The sequence below is a fragment of the Notechis scutatus genome, chromosome 15, assembly GCF_049901735.1.
Source record: "Notechis scutatus isolate UNSWTSFEM ecotype Mainland chromosome 15, rNotScu1.2, whole genome shotgun sequence".
In the NCBI taxonomy this organism is placed as follows: Eukaryota; Metazoa; Chordata; class Lepidosauria; order Squamata; family Elapidae; genus Notechis; species Notechis scutatus.
In genome coordinates, this window is record NC_142023.1 from 9,996,570 (window position 1) to 10,020,553 (window position 23,984).

At 46.8% G+C, this 23,984-nt stretch overlaps 1 protein-coding gene across 1 annotated transcript in view; it reads left to right on the top strand.

Moving 5' to 3' along the window:
* The window catches only part of SETX (senataxin), a 33,687-nt gene that overhangs the window by 5,748 nt on the left and 3,955 nt on the right, over positions 1 to 23,984 (top strand). The window contains exons 4-23 of the mRNA XM_087944121.1: positions 1,200 to 1,309; positions 1,926 to 2,145; positions 2,541 to 2,657; positions 3,771 to 3,942; positions 5,218 to 5,305; positions 5,825 to 9,625; positions 10,435 to 10,537; positions 11,448 to 11,621; positions 12,100 to 12,326; positions 13,035 to 13,202; positions 13,880 to 14,030; positions 14,749 to 14,850; positions 15,765 to 15,880; positions 16,617 to 16,688; positions 17,523 to 17,672; positions 18,114 to 18,221; positions 19,474 to 19,661; positions 20,615 to 20,707; positions 21,308 to 21,472; positions 22,064 to 22,162. Coding sequence (XP_087800247.1) covers positions 1,200 to 1,309; positions 1,926 to 2,145; positions 2,541 to 2,657; positions 3,771 to 3,942; positions 5,218 to 5,305; positions 5,825 to 9,625; positions 10,435 to 10,537; positions 11,448 to 11,621; positions 12,100 to 12,326; positions 13,035 to 13,202; positions 13,880 to 14,030; positions 14,749 to 14,850; positions 15,765 to 15,880; positions 16,617 to 16,688; positions 17,523 to 17,672; positions 18,114 to 18,221; positions 19,474 to 19,661; positions 20,615 to 20,707; positions 21,308 to 21,472; positions 22,064 to 22,162 — 6,424 coding nt within the window. The remainder of the gene's footprint in view (positions 1 to 1,199; positions 1,310 to 1,925; positions 2,146 to 2,540; positions 2,658 to 3,770; positions 3,943 to 5,217; positions 5,306 to 5,824; positions 9,626 to 10,434; positions 10,538 to 11,447; positions 11,622 to 12,099; positions 12,327 to 13,034; positions 13,203 to 13,879; positions 14,031 to 14,748; positions 14,851 to 15,764; positions 15,881 to 16,616; positions 16,689 to 17,522; positions 17,673 to 18,113; positions 18,222 to 19,473; positions 19,662 to 20,614; positions 20,708 to 21,307; positions 21,473 to 22,063; positions 22,163 to 23,984) is intronic.

The following is a 23,984-nucleotide window of genomic DNA, read 5'->3' on the forward strand; positions in this document are numbered from 1 at the left end:
GCCAGCTTCCTACCATTATATCTGTATATCTAATTTATATCTATTTCTACTTTATATCTATCTATCTATCTATAAAATCTATATATCTACCGTATTTTCCAGACTATAAGCCGCTACTTTTTTCCCACACTTTGAACCCTGCGGCTTGTACAGCAATGCAGCTTATCTATAGATTTTTCTTCACTAACTGCCATCAGGGGGCGCAAAAAACGTGACAGACCCAAGAGGTCAATGCAAAGAAGAAGACGCTACCGGTGGTTTTTGGCGCGCTCAACGCAAGTAGCACAACACACACGAACGCAAAATATTTTTCACACCCTCCACATGGAAAGTACATGAAGAAAAGCATATGCTGCAGCTTTTCAGTTGAAAGCAATCGATCTGTCTATCCAGGAAGGGAATAGAGCTGCTGCACGTAAGCTTGGCGTTAATGAACCAATGGTGAGACGTTGGAGACGTCTGGCCGCATGCGAAGAACATTCTTCTCTTTCTGTGTGAATATCTCATTTCACAATGTATATATCTGTGGCTTATAGTCTGGTGCGGCTAATATATGTAAAAATATTTTTTTCTTTTAAAATTTAGTGGGTGCGGCTTATATTCCGGTACGCTCTATAGTCCGGAAAATATGGTGTGTGTGTGTGTGTGTGTGTGTGTGTATATATTTATATTTATATTTTAAATAAAACATTTCAGTGTTCCTGCTTCATAGCATCCCTTCAGCATTCTAATCCTCCCTTTTTTAGATAAACTCACCTTGGGTTTGTTCACACCTAGCATAAAAATAGAGCTTGCAAAATTGCTGCAACTTTCTTCAGCCAAGCAGACTGGAGGTGTGAAATGACAGATAATATTTCCAGTTCCCCTCTGGCCTTTGTTTCCATACCCCGCCTCCCTTCCTTTCAGCAACCCCATCCATTGAAACACAAACTTTTCAAAACCTTCTCTCTTTTTTTTTTTTTTTTTGGTGGATGTGGGGGGGGCTGAAAAAGGAGCTTTCTGGTCTTTTGAAAAAGCAAAGATCTGGGAGCTTTGACCTTGGAGAGCCGAAGATGAATTAAAAAAACAATGCCTTATGCCGCAGAAATAGCATTTTTTCTCTCTCCCCCAAATGTGGCTTTGATCTCCAAAAGATGCATAACATCTTGTTCTTTTGGTGGCATGCCTGCCTGACTTTGCGGTTCTTCTCTCACTTGCAGGCGAGCTGTGCGTAGAAGCTCTTTGCAAAATGGAGGAAATGAACTACTTCTACCAAGTAGTTGGCAAGCATCCTGGTATCTATTTACTCATGGTGCACCCCAATGAAATGGTGAGTCACTCTGGTTTATTTCCTTTCTCTCTCCTGACGTTTGTCGTCTCCAGAGCTAAATTCTTTGCATTTCTGCAGCAAACGCAGTGAGCCAGGTACCCAGGAAGTTCTTAGTGTGGTAAACCTCTTCCTTCCTATTTAAATATTTGAATCTGCAAGGTTTTTTGGGTGTGTGTTGTTGTTGTTGTTTTTTGCCCCTGAACCAATTTGGATCCATAGGCCAACAGCAAATCATGGTTTGTAAACCTGGCTTCCTTGGGAGTGACAGCTTAGAATTCAAGATTCTGGCATTAACAGTGAACATTTAAAGAGGGAGCATTATTTTTGCTGGTTCCACTTGCAGAAAGAGCGAAAAGAACATCAGATCTTGCTTGCAGTAGGCTACAATTTTAATTGAATGTTTAAATTTAAGGCCGTTATTGATTAACCGAATAACACAATAACAGAGTTGGAAGGGTCCCCGGATGAGTTTTATGCTGCATTTTCTTCAATGTCCATAAGCCACCTTATCAGAGTCACCTGATCAGATCCACCTGCTTCATAAATAAAATAAATTTGGCTGCACACGTGATGCTTGACTTAAAACCCATTCATTCAACAACCTTCAAATCCCTAGATCCGCCAGTGGGCCATCCTGACCGCCAGGAACCTGGGCAAAGTCGACCGAGACGATTATTATGACATCCAAGAAGTGCTGATCTGTTTGTTCAAAGTGATAGAACTGGGCCTCTTCGAAAACCCGGATATCTATAGCTCATTGGGGGTTGAGAAAACCAGACTAGTCCTGTTGCCTCCCCATCTGTATGATACTGGCAATTATAAGAACTATTGGCTTGGTAAGGAGAGAGAATGGCAAGGTTATTATGGGAATTGGGGTTTAGTCTGTTCCCTCTTTTTCCTCTTTCTTTTTCCTCTTTCATTCATTCATTCTTTTGTCCTTCCTTCCTTCCTTCCTTCCTTCCTTCCTTCCTTTCCTTCCTTCCTTCCTTCCTTCCTTCCTTCCTTCCCCTTCCTTCCTTCCTTCCTTCCTTTCCTTTCCTTTCCTTCCTTTCCTTTCCTTCCTTTCCTTTCTTTCTTCCTTCCTTCCCTTCCTTCCTTCCTTCCTTCCTTCCTTTCCTTCCTTCCCAAGGTCCCTTCCAGCTTTATTCTGATTTAAGCTTGTTCGTAATGAAGATGCTTGTGGATTACGAAACGGCCAGTTAATGTCTGATTTCGGGTGGTTTTCATGCAGGTCTCTGTATGCTGCTCTCGGTGCTGGAAGAACAAGCAATGGATTCATTGATGCTCGGACCAGACAAACAGAATTTCATGCAGTCTATCATGAACATCATGAAAAAACAGACCGATGGTAATGGATGAGTGAACTCTGGAGGCTGTGATGGAAAGAGTCAGAGACCGGGGATGATTATTCCTTTATGCCCGAGTGGTTCATATAATAGTATGTAATCTTTGACGTAGGGCCAAAGTCGAGCCCGGAATGACAGTTGTAAAAGCCATGCTGGTTTTTAAGCAGGTCATCGTCATGTCTGCAACCTGGTTTTCTGACATTTTTGCAGCGGTCACGAAAGGAGTCGCTATAGTTAAATAAGCCCATTGTTTGCAGTGGGCAGGTTTTTGTTTTTGCCAGAAACATGACTGTGGGATCTGCAAACAGTTATCAGTGCAGATATCACACAATCATGTGACTTGGGGTGGTGGGGTGGGGTGGTAGGTGGATGTCAGAACTTCACATTTGGGTCAGAAGTCTTTCATAAGTTCAAAGGGTGGCTATGTGGCAGGATGTTAATGGAGGGTTGATGCAAAGACATCAACTTTCTACAGTGTGTTGGCAAAGCGTTTGGTCATTTATACTTTCTGGTCAAGTTTCTGTTGTCCAACTTGGGCGCTGAACCCTCATGTAGAGTCTTAGATAGTACAGGTAGGACCACAGCCGAGCCCAAAATTTCCCTGGCAAAGCGAGACAAGTGTTAAATGAATTTTGCCCAATTTTACGACCTTTCTCGCCCTAGTCGTTAAGTGAATCGCTGCAGTTGTTAAAGTAATAAAACCTGGTTGTTAAGCGAACCTAGCTTCCCCCATTGACTTTTGCTTCTCGGAAGGTCACAAAAGCGCACACACACACACACACTGCAGTCGACATATATATATATATATATGAGTCAGTTGCCAAGCATCTGAACTGTGTTCATGTGACCACGCAGATGTTGCCGTGGTCGCAAGCGTGAAAAATGGTCGTAAGTCACACTTTTCATTGTGACTTTGAACGGTCGCTAAACAAAAAGTTGTAAGTCAAGGACTACCTATACTCCCACCTTCAAGGTGAGGCTGACTCCCTTAGCCCAACCTGCCGTACGAGGTGGGAATGCTCCGTATTCCCTCTTCAGCTTCCAGAAGGAACCAGGATTAGAAGTTTAACAAACAAACCAGGATCATAATTATGTTTGTTTTTTTGTTGCTCCAGGTGAAATCAATGACCCCTTTTGGCCCGTCCTCCAATGTTTCATGGTGATCCTAGATAAGTTGGGATCCAAAGTGTGGGGTCAGTTGGCGGATCCTGTCCGGGCGTTCCAGGCAATCATCAGTAATGCAAGCTATAAGAAGGAAATAGAGAGCATTCGACAAAAGTGCTCCAGGTCTGTGTCTTTTCCTTCAGTCTAATGACAGGAATCTGGAAAGGGGGGAATTCAGATTTAAGCAATGCACCCATATCTCCCTTGGAGTTGTGTCCTTGCTCTTTCTTAAACTATTCTCAAGCAGTTTTTCTCTTGTTGTATGCACAGGGTCAAATTTTTAGAAGCCTTTCTCTTCTCTAGTTGTCCCGGTCCCACTCAAAACAATATCATGAAAATTATAGTCAAGAGAATGTATATTGAATTATTCATGTACTAACTGCAGCTAGAATTGTATTTGCACAAAATTGGAAAAATGTCTGACTGAAGAGAATGTGATAAGAAAAAATATTAGACTCTGCAGAAATGAATAGGTTAACCCCTAGCAATCCAAGAGAAGGAACAAATTGAAGATTATGCGATATGGGATTTATTTTATCAATGGTTGGAAAACAAATATGGAAGTTAGAAATTAATGAGGACTAGTGCAAAATAGTAAATGTGGTAAGAATTAAAAATGTTAAGATGGGGAATGTTATAAGAGTTAGATATATTAAGTATAGAGTACTAAAGGTAAGCAATGAATATGTATAAACTATAATGGTTATGGCACAAGATATTTATACCCAGACAACACACTGTTCAAATGAAAGATGGAATGTTTGTATAAATAAAAATTATGAAAACAAAACATTTTGTTCTGAATCGAAAACAAAACTGCCTTTGGTCCATATGCATCTTGCCCTTTCTGGTCTATGAATAATCTGAACCCTTTCCCCCCCACATCCCTAAACTTCCCTTCTTGCAAATTGAAAGCCAGTTTGGTTTAGTGGTAAAAGGCTACAAAGCCAGGGACCGGGACCTCTAGTCCCAGCTCAGGCGTGAAAGCCACCTGAGTGACTTTGGGCCAATCCCCAGGAGGCAGTCAGTGAGTTGTAGTTCTGCCGTAGCCATGAAAGCCGATTGGGCGGATCACCTCAGGCACAAAAGTGATCTGAGTGAGTTTGGGCCAAAGACCAAGCGGTGGGGAGTGTTCTAGTTCCACCACAGACACGAAAGCCGTCTAGGTGAGTTTGGGCCAATCACTAGGAGATGGTGAATTCTAGTCCCACCTTTGCCAACTGGATAACCTTGGGCCAGTCACACACACTCATCCAATGGACCAATAGCCAGGGGCCATCAGTCTAATCTTTTTCTAGGTTTCAGGAAGATGAGCATAGTTTTTTTTTTATCGCTCCTGGTTGTAAACCGGGACATGCTGCTTTCCGGCTTTCTTTGATTTTCTTCTTCGTTTTTCAGCACAAAATCAGAGCCACCATCCGACTACGAAGATGTAATTACCTGCAGCCAAATTGTATATAACTACAACCCAGAAAGGCTCCAGCAGGTAAATTCCGAATATCCTAAATGGTATTATTTAGTTCAGTACTTAGTAACTGTTAGAAGTTATGACAAGCTGCCACGGTTGAGAAACATGTGATCCAGGAATGAGTGGAAGTGTTCACTGACTCTATCGGTCCTGCTGCCACTTAAACCTCTAAATAAAAACGATCCTTGGCTCCATTTGTTGAGAAAGGTGTAATTTTATTAGAACTCCCATGCGTTGCAATAGCGCATAGGCAGAACTGAGAATCGTGCACCAAAAAGTTCCCCTTTTCCCTCCCTTAATTGCTCCAGTCGCTGATGCCCCCTGTGACCAATGTTTTCAAAATGGGCACTTCAAGATAGGTTGGCATGCCGCTGCCCTCTTTTCCCAACCTTGAAGCAGCTTCTTCGGGAGATAAAAGTAGTTACTTTCGCCTTCCCCCAAATAGTCCCTCTCCCATCCAGCCTTCCCCAGAGTCCATGGCAGTAGTCCATGTCACCGCAAGGTGGCAGCTGACAGACTGTCTGGATTATATTTCAGGACTCAAGACTGAGGACTACTGCTTGCTTGGACTACTGCCCCAACTTTTATGAAGAAATGCAGACCCTGACCGACATGTTCCAGTACGACATGGGGCGGGACATGCGTTTGCACTACAGCACTTTCCTCTGGTTCATTCCTTTCTTCCATTCCCTGATGGACCTCAAGGAGCTGGGTGTGGCCTACAGCATAGTGGTCATCCAGCACCTCTGTTCCGAAGTCAAGGAGGTCCTACACCATGCCGACCAGCCATGCGACAAAGTGTCTCAGTTTTTCATCTGGATCCTCGTGGCAGTGGTGGAGCTCAGCCTGAAGAAGAAATGCTTCAACCCTTTGTGGGCCAGCTCTCAAAACTGGGTGGAGGTGGTGGTGGTGTGCGCCGGGCTTCCAAGCATGGCGTTTCCTGGCGGAGCCGAGCGGGACATGGCCAGGAATGGACCCAGGCGCCTCACAAAAGTGCCCTCATGGGAACCAGATTCCATACAGTCTGTTTGCATGAATTTGATCCGGGTTCTCCTAAAGGAAGGCTACCAGATGGGGCGGAAGGCCTCCCTGTTCCTGGACGAGCTGAATTTGCTTCGGCGTAGTCACGAAGACTGGAACCTGAGCCCCCAACAGGCGCAGGAATTACAGACCTGCTTGATTGACATCATAGGAAGCCTCTGGGCTAAGTCATCGAGCGCTTCCTCCCACGGAGAGCATCCGACCAGCCTCATCAGAGGACCAGAGGGCAAAAGTCCAGGATATCTTCCTCAAGAAGAGAGTTTATGCGAGAAGAAATATAGCTTGGATGAGGAAGCCAAGGGGTCCATTTGTGGAGAGCAAAGCCACCAGAAAAATTCGGAGCTCCATTTGACTGACATTAAGCAGGAAGCTAAACAGGGTTTAATGCATGAGGACCACATCTTGCATTCTACCTCAACAGGGGGACCCAACCAGAACAATGGAAGCTTCCACTCGATCCTGGTGAACCAGAATAGCTCCCTAAACCAAAGCAGTTTTGACAAAGACGTTCAGAAGAAAGAGCCCAGTGGGAAGGAAGAGAAGCTCGAAACTGCCAACGCTGACTTCCACCAAAAGCCCAGCAGTTCTGTTGTGGAAGAAAACCAGATTCCGAAAACGATCACCGAGAAAATTGAGTCGAACAAAGCGGATTTAAATTTGAAATTAAAACAGTTTGTGGAGAGTAGGAAGTGGCTGCTGCGGCCAGAGAGCGAAAAGCAGCAATCCTGTAAGGAGGAAAAGCAAGATCACCAGGAAGGAACGTCAAGAAGCACATCGAGGGATGGTAGCAGCACGTCCAGTTGGCTTCCCTGCAAGCCGTCACAAAGTTCGGAGAACGGCTTCCAGGCTGAAATCCTTTCCATAAAGAAGGAACCCAGAGACAGCTTGGCAGAATTTAAGAGAACTTGGAAAAGCGGGGAAGATTCAGAAGAAAGTAGCACAGGTGATGACCTGAATGTCCCCTTGACAGAGGTTAGGGAGGAGCTGGTGAGAAAGAAATCGGTGGTCCAAGCAACAGAGCCCGAAGTAGACAGAGAGGATAGATTGTATTTAGCTGATCGTCAAGAAAGTAACTTGAATCCTATTCAAAGAAAAGTTCAAGGAGCGTGTACGTCTCTATCTGAGAGCAAAGGTCCCACATTGTCCCCTGGAACAGGTGGGCCTTCAAGCCAAGTCATCATCATTTCGGACACGTCTTCCGACGAAGAAGAGAACAAAGTGAACTTGAGCCGGAGGAGCCAAGAAGAAAAGGTTAGTAGTGGGTCCCTTCAGAAGGACCACGAGGCCAACAAACAAGAGGTCATAACCGCTTCCAATTCTCCGTTGATGTACGGGGAATGTGAATCGCAGTGCTTTGAGTTTGAAACCGAAGACGAGATCTACTCCTTTTGGCAAGATAGCCAGTTGGACAAGACAGCGGAGGCAGATGTTCTTCCAGGGAAGGCAGTTGGCAGGAGCGACTTGGCCTTGGCTAGGTGCCTTAGCGAGCAGGATGATGACACAGACTGTCTTGGGGATGACGTTATCGAAAAAGCCGCACAAGAATTGGAACAGCAGGTGGAAGTCGGTAAAGCCAAACCAAAACTTCCTGTCCAAGCCAACGAGGAAAATGTCAGCGAGGGAAGCACCACTGTTTGTTCCAAGTATTTCACAGCCACGCACGACGACGGCCGGGAGTCTCCCAGACAGAGCTCAGCTTCTGCATCCCCTAAGCCACTATTACCATCAGCATCTGGTGGATCATTGACACCATCTCTGGAACCAGCGCCCGGACCAAGGAAGAGTTTGGCCAAATCCAAGTGTCTCAACACCGCTCCACCAAGACCTGAGGAAAGGAGACCTGTGACCGAAAAGGAATCGGCCCATGAGACGCTGCCTGGATCGCCTCGTCCTTTCGTGGTCCCTCCCAAGAAAGTCCACCATTTCCCTGAGCCGACGTCCACCGTCGAAAAGCTGGGCCTGAAGAAGAAACCCCGCAAAGCTGCTGAGCTCTCCCAGCGGTCTCACGACGTCCTGGCCCAGTTGCGTAGCCATGGAAAAACAGCCGGGCAGCTTCCCCAGAAGAACCAGAAGAGGAGGAAGGCCAAACTGATTGAACCTCGACGGATGCTTATCCAGAACAAAGCGCTGTTGGCCAGCCAAGAACGCCAGTTCTTCAGGCAGTCAAGGTCCGAGAAGAAGAAGAAAGGGGAGGAAGTCCCCAGAGCAAAGAAGCCTCTTCCCAAGGCAACTGTGGAATCTACTGCTAAGAAGGTGGTTGACAATCCAAAAGGGAAACCAAGCCAGTGCAAGAGTTCTTCTAACCAGCTGAAGAAATCGCTACCGCAGCATTCACGAGAGGACGATGGGTCCCATTCTGCATCTCTGGAGAGAGAGGGTCTCCCATCATCAAGGCAGGAGACTCTCAATCCCGATTCAGCCGTTCCAGGGTGTTCCACCTCTGCTCCAGGGAGTGTCTGCTCTTCAAGTGGAGTTAGTGGGGCCAACTCGGGTTCCTCTTTTGATTGGTGCAACAAGAACACGAGTGAGAATGCGTCTGGGTTAAAGGAGGACTTGGACCTGGGAAAGAATGAGGAGGACTTGTTCCTAACCCAGAGAGACCCGGTGGACATGGAGCTTTGCTCGCTAATGGAAAGTAGCAGTAGCTCAGAAGATGGAGATGTCCTCCCGACCTTGCAGGATCAACTTCAGGCCGTTGAGAAAGGCAGACATCCCGGATGTCCTAAAACGGCAGAAGGAGCCCAAGTCCACCCTCTGCCTAACCCTCCAGATCATGTCTTTGCCAAGCCCTGCATGTTTGCCAAGCTTTCCACAAAGAAAACCTTCACCTCTGTTGCTGCTTCTCGGATTGCCAGCCTCTCCAAAGACATTGAGACCAGCTCCGTGCAGGCAAAGACCAAATCCAGCCTGGTCCACTTTGCTGCCTTGAAGGCGGACGGCATGAGGCCCAAGCTAACTCTGGCCAATCTCCTTGGCCCTAGGAATGGAAACAACCTCTCCACACAGCCCTACAGTGTCCAAAACAGCCACCTGGTCAGTACACGCTCCGACACAGGTCAGGAGACGCGCCCATCCTTTGCCCAAGTCAACAGTTCTCACAACCAGCCTAGAGACCACAGCATTTTCACCAAAGAAATCCTGAAGTGGAGCTATGATATGTTTGCCAACTTCAGGGAGCTGGGACCACCAAACCATCTCTTGCAGGCAGTTGTGAACTCTGTTCCGGTCAAGTTTCAGAACTACGATGACTATTTTAAGACTTTCTTCCCTTTGATGATGCTCAATGCCTTTGAAGAGGTAAGCGGCCTCCTTTGTTCCAAGACCCTTTAGATGTCTTAAGTGTCTGTGTGTTTTATGTATACTGAGAGCTTAGGTACCGAAGACAAATTCCTTGTGTGTCCAATCACACTTGGCCAATAAATCTATTCTATTCTTATTCTATTCTAATTCTATTCTATTCTATCCCATCCCATCCCCTATTCTACTCTACTCTACTCTACTCTACTCTGTCCTCTATTTTATTTTCTATTCTATCCCCTAATCTACTCTACTCTACTCTACTCTACTCTACTCTACTCTACTCTACTCTACTCTATGGAGATTCTCAATCCTCCAGGTCATGGTTGTTCCAAAGGTGCTTTTCCAAAAAGCAACCAGACTTTCTTGAGGAGCTGTGGCTCATATTTATGACGGCCACAGTGTCCTGGGGTCACGCAATCCCCATGTTGTGACCTGACGAGCGAAGTCCATGGGGGAACCAGATGTGCTTCCCAACCATGGGACTAACTTAATGGCTGCAGCGATTCCCTTAACCACTGTGGCCAGGAAGGTCGTAAAACAGCTAAACCCGCTGAACCGTCTCGCTTAGCAACCGAAATTTGTTGCTTGGTTGTGGCCGTAAGTCAAAGGCCATATGCCTTTTAGTATTGGCATTCATGTCCTTCTGCATGCTTCCCACCTGGGAGGGGGTTTCTTTGGAGGCATGAAACCTTAGAGGGAATAATAAGTGTTTCCATGTCGGAGCAAAATATGGTGTCGCGGATGCACTGAGGTCTCATCCACAGGCGATGTTAAACCAATGTCATCGTCTTCTCCCCTGTTTCCAGGTCACATGTGAATGGCTGGACAACCAGAAACTGAAGAACCCAAAGCCTTTTCATTTGACCTTACTGAATTTCAACATGGACTTAAACAAGGCAGATTTCACAGGTCAGAAAACAAAGACGCGAGCTAAAGAGACAAAGACAAATGCAGCTTTGCGACCCCCAAATTGAGCCCAAATCTGATGCTGTGAAGTGAGAACTTTGATGGGGGGAGGAGAGGAAAAAAAATCACGAATCGTTAGCAAAAACTGCCTTACATAAAATGAACAGACAAGCACAACCTAAAACTTATGGCACATGAGCAGTTATCGGCACGGCAGGTTACCCACCACTGACCTAAAACATCTCCCGTTAGGACCCAGAGGTGTTTTGCAAATCTAAAGCATAGCTTACATTCCCATTGCCGTGAGAGTCAATAGGACAAGCAGTCGAAAGGGACTGCTTGAAGCCAATTGGCCCTGCGCCACTCTTCGCATTCACATTACGTACTCTTAAAAACCACAAACACGTGACTTTCAAGATTTTTTCCAGCGCGTTTGTAGCTCTGAATGTTTGCCAAGTGGACTGTTGTAAGTTGAGGACTACCTGTCCAGACCTACAGGTAGTCCTGGCCTTGCAATCATTCGTTTTAGTGACCGTTCAAAGCTCACAAACAGCATTGGGAAAAGGGACTTACGACCATTTTTTTCATACTTAACAGCTGTTGCAGCATCCCAAAATTGCAATATGATCAAAATTCAAACGCTTGGCAACTGGCATGTACTTACGGCGGTTGCAGTGTTCCCGGGGTCACGACCTTCTGATGAGCAAAATCAACGCAATGACCCCGTTGCTATCACTAGAGTCATTCATTCGCTTGACCAGAGCGGTGAGAAAGGCCACAGAATGGGAGAAAACTCACTTAACGTCTTGTCTTGCTTAGCAGCGGAAACGTTGGGCTCAGATGTGGTAAGCCGAGGACTGCCTGTAGAACTGGGTGATCATCCTGTATTTTGTCTTCTTTGTTTTGCCCCCAGCTAAGATTTCCCAGCATGAAATAGAAAATCAACAATACCCCAAAGAAGATGATGTGGTTTTCCTGATAGTATCTGACAAACAGTTCTACTACGACGAACAAGACAGGGAGAGCCATGTAGTTCGGCATGTTGGCTTTGTGACTCGTTTTTCTCAGCCTTCCAGTCATAACACTAGTAAGTATTTCTGGGTTAGTGACCCATGAAAAGTCTATTCTGGAGGCGGTCCAAAGAATTGTAATTCATTTCTTTTTAGCCCAGTTTTATTACGAATAGCTCAAGTTGGCCAACATCCCTAGTTCTTCCTTCTCTCCACCCATAAAAAATGCCTGCTTGGAAGATCAAGCCATGATTGTGTCCTAATGTTGATGAGTTCTGACTTGAGTGCTTGGAAGATCAGACCATGATTTGTGTTCTAACCTTGATGAGTTCTGAATAAGCGCTTAGAAAATCAAACCATGATTTGTGTGCTAACCTTGATGAGTTTTGACTAAGCGCTTAGAAAAATCAAACCATGATTTGTGTTCTAACGTTGACGAGTTCTGACTAAACACTTGGAAGATCAAACCATGATTTGTGTCCCAACGCCAATGGGTTCTGCCTAAGTGTGATGCCTGAACAAATCATCTTTTGTTGGCCTGTTTTCCCAAAACAGAAAAGAAGGAGCAACAGGTCACCTGCCACCTCTCCATCCAGACTCAAGGAAATCTCGCGCGCGTCGAGAAAAATGTGAAGTGCATGGTGGTCAGCTCTTTGGCGACAACCCACCGGAGGTTCCAGGCCCTCTTGATGCTGAATCGCAGCCCATTAGCCATGCCCATCCTGTCTCCAAGTGTCCCCTACTTCTCCCCGAGAGATTTGAACACCGAGTCTGAGAAATCGGTAAGAATGGGGATGCTTGTTCACAGAATAACAGGGTCGGAAGGGACCTTGGAGGTCTTCTAGTCCAACCCCCTGCTCAAGCCGGAGACCCTCTACCATCCCAGGCAAATGGCTGCCCAGTCTCTTCTTGAAAACCTCCAGTGATGGAGCATCCACAAGTGCTACAGGCGGGTTGTTCCACTGGTTAATTGTTCTCATTTTCAGGAAATTCCTCCTTAGTTCTGGGTTGCTTCTCTCCTTGATTAGTTTCTACCCATTGCTTCTTGTCCTGCCCTCAGGGGCTTTGGAGAATAGCTTGACCCCTTCCTCTTCTTTGCAGCAACCCCTCAAATATTGGAAGATGCTATCAATCCTTCTCTTTGTTAGACTAGACCTACTCAATTCCTGTAACCTTCGTGTGTTTCCAGCCTCCAGTCCCCTAATCATCTTTGTTGCTCTTCTCAGCACTCTTTCTAGAATCTCAACATCTTTTTTTTATATCGTGGCAATATCAACCTTTCAGCCCTAGCTTTCTCTTCTCATAATCTCCGTCTGACTCTTTTTCCAAACTTGACTTCTCCTGCCATTTGGGGAAAGGAGGGATTCAGACCTGGGTCTGTTGGGGGAGAAGAAGAAGAAGACATCTAGAGTAGGTCATGGCGATGGAGAGTGTCTTCTGGTGACCTGGTGTGATTCTGTTCCTCCTTCCTCCCCCCCTCCCCCCCCCAGCTTCCTTACATGAAGGACTTCAATGAAGGGCAGAAGCAAGCTATTGAAAGTGCTTACGCCATGATAACCCAGCATCCATCTTCACCCAAGGTCTGCTTGATCCATGGACCACCAGGGACAGGAAAGTCGAAGGTGATCGTTGGGCTTCTCCACCGCATCCTTGATGAGGTAGGCCATGTGGACCCCTTTGAAGGTTCTGATGGTCGTTTTGAGGCGAGCTGAGGGTGGTGAAGCAGCTGACCGGGCTGAGGCCGAGGGAGGGGTCAAACGCGCCATCAGTCATGAATCCCTGCATGCCCACAAGAGGCCTAAGTCCAGCCTGCCTTGAATGCCTTTCTTATCTCCCGCTCATTTCCCATTGGCTGTTAGTTGGTCAGATTCTTGAAGCGACCTCAAGCTTGCAATAAATCTTTATACTCATGGGAACTGCCTGAATCTTGGACACTTGGCAACTGGTTCTTATTTATGACGGCTGCAGTGTCCCAGGGTCACATTAATCCCCTTTTGCGACCACCTCGCAAGCAAAGTCCACGAGGAAGCAGATTCACTTAAGAACGGTCCTCCTAATTTAACAACTGCGGTGATTGTCTTAACAACTGGGGCAAGAAAAGTGACAAAACAGGGCAAAGCTCACTTAACCAATTTCTCACTTGGCCGTATAAATTCCGGGCTCGATTGTGGTCATACACCGGGGATGGCCTCTATGGATACAGCCATAGGCTCCTTGGCCACGGTGCTCGAGTGGTTTGCTATTGACTTCCGACGCGAATGTTCGAAGAGCTGCAGGATTTCTTTACGTTTGTCTTCTGAAACCGAGACCACCTGGTGTCATTTTGAATCTCCAGAGATCAGGAAAAGAGAATTCCATCCAGAGGCTGAACGCCAAGATCAAGACGAACCGCATTTTGGTTTGTGCGCCTTCCAACGCTGCCATCGATAACCTCATGAAAAAAATAATTTTGGAATTCAAAAAATTCCGGGAGAAAAACGCTTTAGGTAGGACTGCCTCCCTTTCCCCCATTTTAATTCTATTGACTTGTGGCCCTTGTCCCGGGGGACGGTAGGGAGAAGCTGCACAAGGCTCAAGGCATTACACCCGTTGGCAACGCAGGTAGACCTTGACTTTTAAGAACCGTTTGATTCGTGACTGTTCAACGCTGCAACAGCGCTGAAAAAAGCCATGGCCCCCTTTTCATACTTAAGACCATTGTAGCACCCCCACAGTCAAGTGAACACAAAATGAACACAGCCAGAAGTTCAATCCTGACCACCTCAAGGTTGACTCAGCCTTCCATCCTTCTGGAGTCAGTAAACGAGGACCCAGATGGTTGGGGGCAAGAGGCTGACTCTATAAACTGCTTAGAGAGGGCTGGAAAGCACTGTGAAGCGGGATATAAGTCTAAGCACTGTGGCTATTACTACTGCTGTCCCTCCCTCCCCTTCCCTTCCCTTCTCATCCCTGATTACAGAATCCTTCCTTCCTTCCTTCCTTCCTTCCTTCCTTCCTTCCTTCCTTCCCTTCTCATCCCTGATGTCAGCATCTTTCAATTCCCTCCCTCCCTCTTATCCCTTTCCTTCCTTCCTGGTTAGAATACAGTGCTATTGCCATTTGCTTAATTATTTATACATTTTGATATCTTGGCAAACAACATAGGATTTGGTGTCTGCTAACTTGAGAAACAGCACGACTCTGCCTTTTCCCCCTCACCTCTAGGGAATTGTGGTGACATCAACCTGGTCCGTCTAGGACAACTGAAATCGATCAACAGCGAAGTCCGGAAATTCAGCTTGGATGATCAAATTGATCGCAAGATCAGTGAGTGTGAAATTGTGTTGCCTTTTTTCTCCTCAAGCCCCTTCCTTGGGTTGGGAATTGGGAGGGTGCCTGTTGGAGGCAGCCCTGTTTGTTTACTTTTTGTTGTTTTATTCCCTCCCAGCTGAGGAAGGGTCAGAAAAGCAGAGGGAGGTTAGTTAGTGTACAATACTCAACCAAGTGGAATCTGCTGTTTAGAAAGACCATTAGAGCATCAGAGATCCTGAAAAAGGACCTAGATCCTTCAATCTGAACCAGAACATTCCAGAGGGAACAGAAAGAATAAAGGGGGGAAAAATCTCTTAACAGGAAATTAGAAGGGGAGAAAGCCGGGAACGGATAAATTTAGGAATAAAGATAGGGATGAATTGGAAACCAGCGTTGCATGTAACCCTGGCTTGGCTCTTGAATAGAGGTAGTCCTTGACTCATGACAATTCATTTAGTGACCTTTCAGTTAGAACTCCACTGAAAAAAATTGACTTCTGACCGTTTTTCACACTTAACATCCGTTGCAGCATCCCTACAGTCGCGTGATCAAAATTCAGGGGCTTGGCAACTGGCATGTACTTACAACGGTTGGGCAGCATCCTGGAGGTCACGTGCTTTGCCACCTCCCGGCACAAGCCGAGCGTCAGGTGGTGGAGCTGGTCACTTAATGACCAGCTTCACAACTGCAGGGATTCGCGTGACAACATCGTAAAATGGGCGACGTTCACTTTAAGCACCGTTTTATTTAGCAACATCCATTTGGGGCTCCATTGTATCATCGCAGGTTGAGGATCACCTGTATACATTTCACTTCGCTTCAAACAATCTGAACTTGAACCAGATTCTGGGCCGATTCTGAACCAGATCTTCAATCTGGTTCGAAAAGCCGGATGTCCAAAGGCCGACCTCCCTGTTTTGATTCTGTAGATAAGGCCATGCTTGGTAAAGATCAGGATCTGCAGAAGAAGAAGGAAGATTTAGATCGGCGGTTGGACGCTCTATCTCGTCTGCGGGCCGTGGACAGAAGTGTGAAGGGGGAGAAGGTAACCAGCAGATCCCAGATGGAAAAATTACCTTTGGGGTCATTGTGGCAGTAGATGGGGGTGGTGGTGGAAGGGGGTGGCTTCTGACCTCATCAACAATCTCGTGGGAGAAGACCACTAAACCACCGAAACTGAGTTATGTGGTGGTTCCAATTAGGTAGGAGAAGAGATTTGGACTGTAAACGGAGGAGTCTGCCAGGCTGGTGAAAACAGTCTTTTGGGAAGAGCTTCGGGACTTTGAGATAGACCTGGTCATTTCTTCATCTTTCCCCTAGAAAGCTAAAATCTGTGGGCTCCTTGGTGCTCTCTGAGCTTGGTGGTTTCCTTGACATTTCATGACCCAACTAGGTAACATCATCAGTGCTAGAAGGCAGTGAGGTTTGTTGAGAGGAGGAGAAGGACTGAGGATGCTCTCTGAGGTGGATGGTTTTCTTGCAGACATTTCATGACCCTGCTAGGTAACATCATCAGCGCTAGAAGGAAATGCGGTGTGTGGAGAGAAGGGGAAGAAGAAGAAGAGGAGGATTGTGGGGTCCTCAGTGTTCTCTGGGCTTGGTGATTTTCTTGCAGGTGTTCCTCGATGATGATGATGATGATGATGTTACCTAGTTGAGTCATGAAACTGTGGTTTGATCTTAATAATACTGAGTTGTGCAGGATTTGGGTTGGCTAGAGGAAGCTGATGCCTCATAAGGGAAATGGCTGATGTGTGAAAGGTTTGCCTTTTTTTTTCCAGAAACAACAATTGGAGGATGAAATTTGCCAGCTCTCGAAGGAGAGGGAGCGCTTGGGTTCTCAACTCAAAGAGGTGACACTTCCCTAGGATCCATAACAGTTCATCATCCCAATAGAAAAACTCCAAATTCTTTGTTGCCCTTGGGAGAATTAGGAAGTGGGCTGGATTTGTACTGATTTTGGCCTTGATTGGGCCTCAACCGCTGGACCGGATCTACCTTTCTGGCAATGGTGAGGAGAGGAATCCAGGCCGAATTGAATCACGTGGAACCTAAAATCACGTGCCTGATTTTATGGGTTAGCATATAATATAAGCTCAGGAAATGGAGTTGACTTGAAGCCAGTTTGACCTTAATGGTTAAGGCACCAGGCTAGAACCATGGAGTGGGGGAGTTCTAGTTCTGCCCTCCGCATGAAAGGCAGCTGGGTGACTTGAGGCCAAATCACCAGGAGACAATTGAGTTCTGGTCCCTCCTTAGGCACGAACCTGGCTATGTCACTTCCGGCCAATCACCAAGAGACTGTGAGCCAGCTGGGTGACCCTGGGCCAGTCCCTCCCTCTCAGCCCAACCCACCTCACAGGGCGGTTGTTACGGGGAAGATAGGACGAGGAAGTTGTGTGGGATGTACTCAACGCCTTGAGTTATTTGAAAAAGAATAAAGGCGGGATAGAAATAAGTGATAATTGAATCAGGTTGTGTCAGTACAATCCAAGTGGCCTCTGAAGCGAGAAAGCTCTTATAGATTTTGCTCTTTTAGCATTGGAGTCTTGTTCCTCGGGGAGGGGGTGGAGTGGGGGGAGTAGACCCGTTCGAGTTTTAAGTCCCTTCCCTGAAGTTGAAAATGGCCGTTGCGAAAGGACAGGATCTAATCCCGGACCGAACCCCAGGATCCTTTTACGTTTTAGGCTCGCGGGCGATCTCAGGAATTGAAATCAAGCATCATTTTGGAATCCCATATCATTTGCTGCACCCTGAGCACGAGCGGAGGGCTGCTGCTGAAATCGGCTTTCCGGAGGCTGGGCGGGGACCCCGTCAGCTGCGTGATTGTGGACGAGGTAAGACGCAACCTCCTACGTGCAGGCCGTCCTCGTCTTACAGCCAAACCATTTCCACTGCCGAAGCAGGACGGCCGTCAAAAGAGGTCTGACCCACGTTGCCACTTTCCTGGCCGTGTTTTGCGAGGAAAAGGAAACTGGGCTTTCAATTTGCCAAAATGGCATAGGCTGCTCAGAATGATAGTAGGCCTGAAATAAAATGCCATGTATTAAAAGCTAGAAGTGAATTTCCTAAGGGTAACGAAATATTTGTCGTCTTCTGTGCTAAGCTCAACTTTGCAATAGGAATCTGCAAAGAGGGTCGTTTCAGAAGTTGCTTTTGACTGGGGACCTTAAAGAACTCTCCCTCTGTTTCCGCTTGTGGTTGTTCCTCATCTCCTCCTCGCAGTTTCTAACCCATTTTCCCCCACCCTGGTATTTTATTTTATTTTTGGTTAAAAGGCAGGGCAGACGTGCGAAGTCGAAACGCTCATCCCTCTGATTCATGGCTGTAAGAAACTTGTCCTGGTTGGTGACCCCAAACAGCTGCCTCCCACCATCAAGTCCCTGGTACGTAGCTGCCCCTCGAAGACGCCTCCAGATGTGCAAGAAAGCCAAATGTTCGCCTCCAGAAGTTGCCAACGCTCCAACCCCGGAAGTTTTTAAAGAAGGGGTTGGACAACCCTTGGTCTGAAAGGCTACAGGGTTTCCTGCCTAAACGGGGTTGGACTAGAAGACCTCCAAGGTCCCATCCAACTCTCTTATTCTCTTCTCTTCCTGGCCAGCAGCTGTTTTCCTGCAGGCTGCTCCGTCCACCCCACCTCCCAGATGTGTCAGGCCTCTGGATCCCGCTTCTTATTTCCTAAAGTGGCCAGTTCTGCTTTTTGTCTCCATGACACGAGTGGGAATATCTATATATATATATTAAAAAACGTGTATATATTACATGTTTTTTAATAAGCTAACTGTCTACAGACCGCCTTTGTGGCTGCCTTCTAGTTAACTGCGGGATTAAATTCACTCTTGAGTTCTTTTGTCACCGCCTCCTCCGTTAACTGCCACGGGGTGTGTGTGGGTGTGTGGGTGTGTGCATACACTGCTTCCTCGCCTCCTTTCTAATCAAATCAACGATACGCTAAACACGCAGGGGAATTGACGGTCTGGAATTCAGGGATACTTGACTTATGAGATCATTTACAGGGGCTTTTTATAATTTCCCTGGTAGCGGAGCAAACTGGAAAAAAAAGCTTTCCAAAATGCCTCAGCCATTTGGGGGGAAGTTTTTAAGGTGGAAGAAATTAAGGTTAACTTACTCACGGTCTCCCAGCCACTGTGCCTGTGGCATCTGGAGCTCAAGGACCTTTGTAAGCCTGTCCTGAACCCCGTCCTCTCTTTTGGGGGCAGGAAAAGGTGACAGAAACTTAGATGAAGAATGTTTGCTCTGGGCTGACCTTGGTACCTGGTTCAATTGAGTGGCTTGCCTCTAATTTTCCCCACCTGTAAAATGGCCTCCCACGTTGGTGGTGAAAGAGGGTGGGGGATGAATTCCACAGTACAGGCAAGTCCTCAATTTACAACAGTTCATTTAGTGAAAGTTACGACGAGTGACTTACAACCGTTTCCCACAGTCGTGTGATCAAAAGGCAGGCGCTCGGCAACTGCTTCATAATTAGGATGGTTGCAGCATCCCAAGGTCACATAATCCTCTCTTGCGACCAGATTCACTTAACAACTCTGTCAAGAAAGGTGGTAAAATCCACCTAAACAGCTCTTGGGCTCGGTTGAGGATTGCCAGATGATATTTTTCTTCTCACTTTGTCAGAGAGCTCAGGACTACAGATACGACCAGTCTCTGATAGGGCGTCTCTGCAAGCATCTCAAGGAACAAGATCAAGAAAATATCTCCGGAAAATTTCCAGTCCTGCAGCTCACCGTCCAGTATCGGATGCACCCAGAAATCTGCCATTTTCCATCCAGATATATTTATGAAGGGCTCTTGACCACTGACGGGTAGGCAATTTTAAGGATGCCCCTTTTTAATGCCCCTTTTATTCCAGATCTTTGCTTCCTCCCCCAACAGTGGCATTTTGTGCCTATTTTGTTATAAAGGGGTGTTTGGACAGCCCCGAGGTGCCTCTTCTTTTTTGTGACTTCGCAATCGACTTACATCATTCTGTCTTGGCCATTTAGCCTGGGTTTTGTTTTATTCGATTCTATTCTGTTTCTTTTTGGAGGAGAAGCCTCTTTGGTGTAAAATCATCACCACGATTAACCTTCATCCAGCCATTCAGTTTTTGTTTTTGTTTTAAATTTTCTGATATCTTTTAACTTTTCCCCCTTTTAAAACAACTGAGAGACGATCTTGGCAAAAAAAAAAAAAGTGGAATTTTTGTTTTCTTGAGTTGCAATGAGAAAATGATCAGCCTTTTGAGGGTAGGCCAGATCAGGAAACTTGACTTCACTATATTAATTGATCCATTTCTGATGGTGTTTTCCATTCCTTCCCTGTTTTTCCCCAGTCAAATAGTATCCTGATTCCCTGAAAATAAGACCCAACTGGAAAATTAAGCCCTAGCATGGTTTTTCCAGGATGCTCATCATATAAGCCCTACCTGGAAAATAAGCCCCAGATAAGATTGTCAGCCAGACAGTCATTTAGACTCGTATTTCCCCCAAAATAAGACTTAACCAGAAAATAAACCCTAATATGTCTTTTGGAGCAAAAATGAATCTAAGACCCGGTCTTATTTTCAGGGAAACAGGGTAGTGGAACCAACCTAAGTGTCTTCCTAACGCTTCCTGGGCTTCAATCGTGTATTGGAACATACCGTTGCAATATTTCTACCCCATTTCTCCAAGCTGTGTGTGTGTGTGTGACAAGCTAAAAGATTTGAAAAACGACCTGGTGTAAATTCTACTTTGCATCTTTTTTTTCAACCCCATGGCAAATTCTCCCACGACAGGAAAATAGAGGAAGATCGTTTCTCCTTGGCGTGGCCTTTCCAACCTTACGTGCTTTTCGATGTCTCAGACAGCCGCGAGGAACGAGAAAACGAGTAAGTTGGCTTGTCTGTATCGATTAAGTGGCTTTGCGGCTGCCTCTCGGTAGCTGCGACGACTAACCCAAGTTAGCAATCACAATGAAGCAGAACCTGGAATAGAATAGAGCTGGAAGGGACCCTGGAGGTCTTCTAGTCCAGCCCCCTGCTCAAATAGGCCGATAGTCATCTTTGTCCATGCATAGGTAGTCCTAGACTTACAACCATTCGTGCAGTGGCTGTTTGGAGTTACAACAGCCCCTAAAAAGGATGGACTCGCAACCGGTTCTCTCACTTGCAACCATCGCAAGTATCCTCAGGGATCGTGTGATCTAAATCGGGACTCTCGGCAACTGGCATGTACTTAATGACAGTTGCCAAATCCAAGGCCTCACCCTTAAAATAAGACATACTACAGGACATGAAGTTTAGAATAAAGGCCTTCCTGGACTTGGCACCATTCGTTTAGCGACCGTACGAAGTTACAACGGCACTGGGGGGAAAAGGGACTTGCAGCCTTTTTTCACGTTTACGACCATTGCAGCATCTCCACGATCCAATTTATCCCTCCCTCCCTCCCTCTTCTCCCCTAAATCTCCTTTCCCCCTCTTTGTTCAGCTCCTATTGTAACCCCCAAGAAGTGATGCTGTTGGCAGAGCTCATGAAGGTCATTAAAGGGAGGAAGAAGGATATCAGCTCACGCCAAATTGGGATCATCACCCCTTACAACGCGCAGAAGAGGCGGATACAGAAGCAGCTGGATAGAGAATTTGGGGAAAACAGGTGAGGACCGGACAGGTGTGACGGTGGCCACTGCCCCATCCCCTCCGTCTAATTCCCCTCAGCTGTTCCTGTCACTGTGTGGAGCACAGGTGGTCCTCGACTTACAGCACTTCATTTAGTGACAGTTGAGAGGGCCGCTTTCCGATCCAGCAAAGTCAATGGAGGACCCCCCGGATTTGCTTGATGATTGCGCCATTCATTTCACAAGGGCAGTGGTTTCGCTTAATGACCTTGTGGTTAAAAAAAACACACCAAGAGGTCATAAAATCGGGCGCTTCAACAACCTCCTTGCTTCAAGACGACAAATTCTGGCCCCAATTATGTTCGTAAATCAAGGACTACCTGTGATTTTTCCCCCCCTACCAGTGGACCTTCTGCTTCTTTGTCCCTACCCACCCCACGTGATTGTAAAATCTCTTAAATTAAGATTATTCCTCCTCGTTCCTGCATCCCCCTCCCAACCCTTGTTTTCCAGGAGGTTGTTTGGGTTTTGTTTTTTGATATTTTTTTTTGAAGGTGGGGTGTGGATTAAAAATACCATCTTGACTCATCTTCCTTCCTGTCCCTTTTTTTTTCCCCCCCACCTCCCAGCGTTGGGGAAGTTGACACCGTAGACGGATTCCAAGGCCGCGAGAAAGACTGCATTATTGTCACCTGCGTGCGGGCAAACAGCCCGCAAGGATCGATTGGGTAGGTCTCTGTCCCCCCACCCCCCACCCCGTGTCAGGACTTGGTGCCATTTTACTCCCCCCACCATGTTAGGCCTGACTCCTGGCCAGCTGGGGGACTTCAGCCCCAATTCTGGAATAGACTGAAGCCAAACTCTCTCACCCTTGTACGTCTAGAGTGGTGTTTCTCACGCTAGAGCACTTTTAAAACATGTGGATTTCACCTCCCAGAATTCCCCAGCCAGCATGCTTTAAGATGTCCCTTATTCTGGGAGTTGACATCCACATCTCAAAAGTTTCCAAGGTTGAGAAACACCGGTTTACACTTTGCAAGGCCAGGCAAATCCCAAAGTTTCATTCAGTCCCTTCGCATCCCAGACAGAGTCTTTCTCTAAACAGCTTCGGTAGTCCAGCATTCAGTTCGACCCTTTTACCGACTGGCTGTGCAGGGTTGTTTCCCTCCCACCCCAGGCGTTTCCAAAGCTATCACTCCATGCTGGACAACTAGCCAATGATCTACCCTGGCTTGGCCACATCAGTGGGTCAGGGACACGATAAGCTGAAAGGGAGCTTACTTCGTCACTGCTTTTAGTTTAGTTTTTCAATTTTGTCATCCTCTTGAATGGTGCCTGACACCCCCTCAAAGCTCTGCGCAATTCACCCGGCTCAAAGCAATTCCAATAAAACAAAATTAAGGGAGGAAAAGGATTCAAAACTGGAAGAGAGGAAGGGCAGACTGGATGGAAACAAAAGCATTTTAAGAAGAGACTGGACAACCCTTGGTCTGAAATGCTACAGGGTTTCCTGCCTAAACGGGGTTGGACTAGAAGACCTCCAAGGTCCCTTCCAACTCTGTCTATTCTATTCTATTCTACTCTACTCTATTCCTGTTCTGTTTTATTCTAAAGCAAATTGCCTCGTTTCCACCTCCCCAAAGTCCTGAGTAGGCAGCTCTTCCAGCAGAGTAGAGACCCTCCTGAACAAACCAGGGTTTTCCGCTTGGGCTCCTCAAGGTCAAGAGATCTGCCCTCCCCTCTGTGCTTCCAGGGAGCGGCTCCGTCCCCACGTTTCTAGGCTCCAAAGCCCTCTCTGCCTTCTCCCGTAGCGATCCAAAGCAGCCGGCTTGGCGGTCACCAGGGGGCAGCTAAGAGCGGTGGATGAAACGGGTAGCTGGGCGGCCTCTCTGCAGAAAGCCCTGTTTCTCAAATCAAAGGCCCTCCTAGGTGGGCAGACTTCAACTCCCAGAATTCCCTAGCTAGGAGTAGAATTCCCAGTCTCCGGTGACCGGCGCAGAGTCACCCAGCCGGCTTTCATGGCTAAGGGGGGGCTAGAATTTATTGTCTCCTGGTGTCAGGGTCCTCCTCTAATCTGACGCCTTAACCGCTAGACCTAACTGGCTTGTAAGTTCAGGAAAGTCCATACAAGCCTCTAGTTCGGCTCCCCCGTGAACTTCGGATCCATCATCCCCGCCTTCTTAGAATCCAGGGCTTTAAAAAAAAAAGAATCAACCTCCATCCCGAGAACCTCGTTCCCTCAGGCCAGACCTAACCCCCGTGTTTCGAATACAAGTCCTTGCCTTTTAGCTTTTGGTTTAACAGCTTTACTCCAAGAAGAAGGAGGAGGCTGGGGGGGAAAGTCACACTCGCCTTCCTGGCGTGTTCCCGTTTCGCAAGTCACCTTTGGAACGAATGAAATATTCAGGCCCCGCGTGAAATATTAATCAGAGTTTTTGCGCATGAATCAGAACAGCGTCAAGCCTCTAGGTGGGTCGTGCGGGGAAGGTGTTTCAAAGTCTCGGCGCCTTCCTGCGCTCCGTTTCTCCTCCTCCTCCTCCTCCCCCCCTT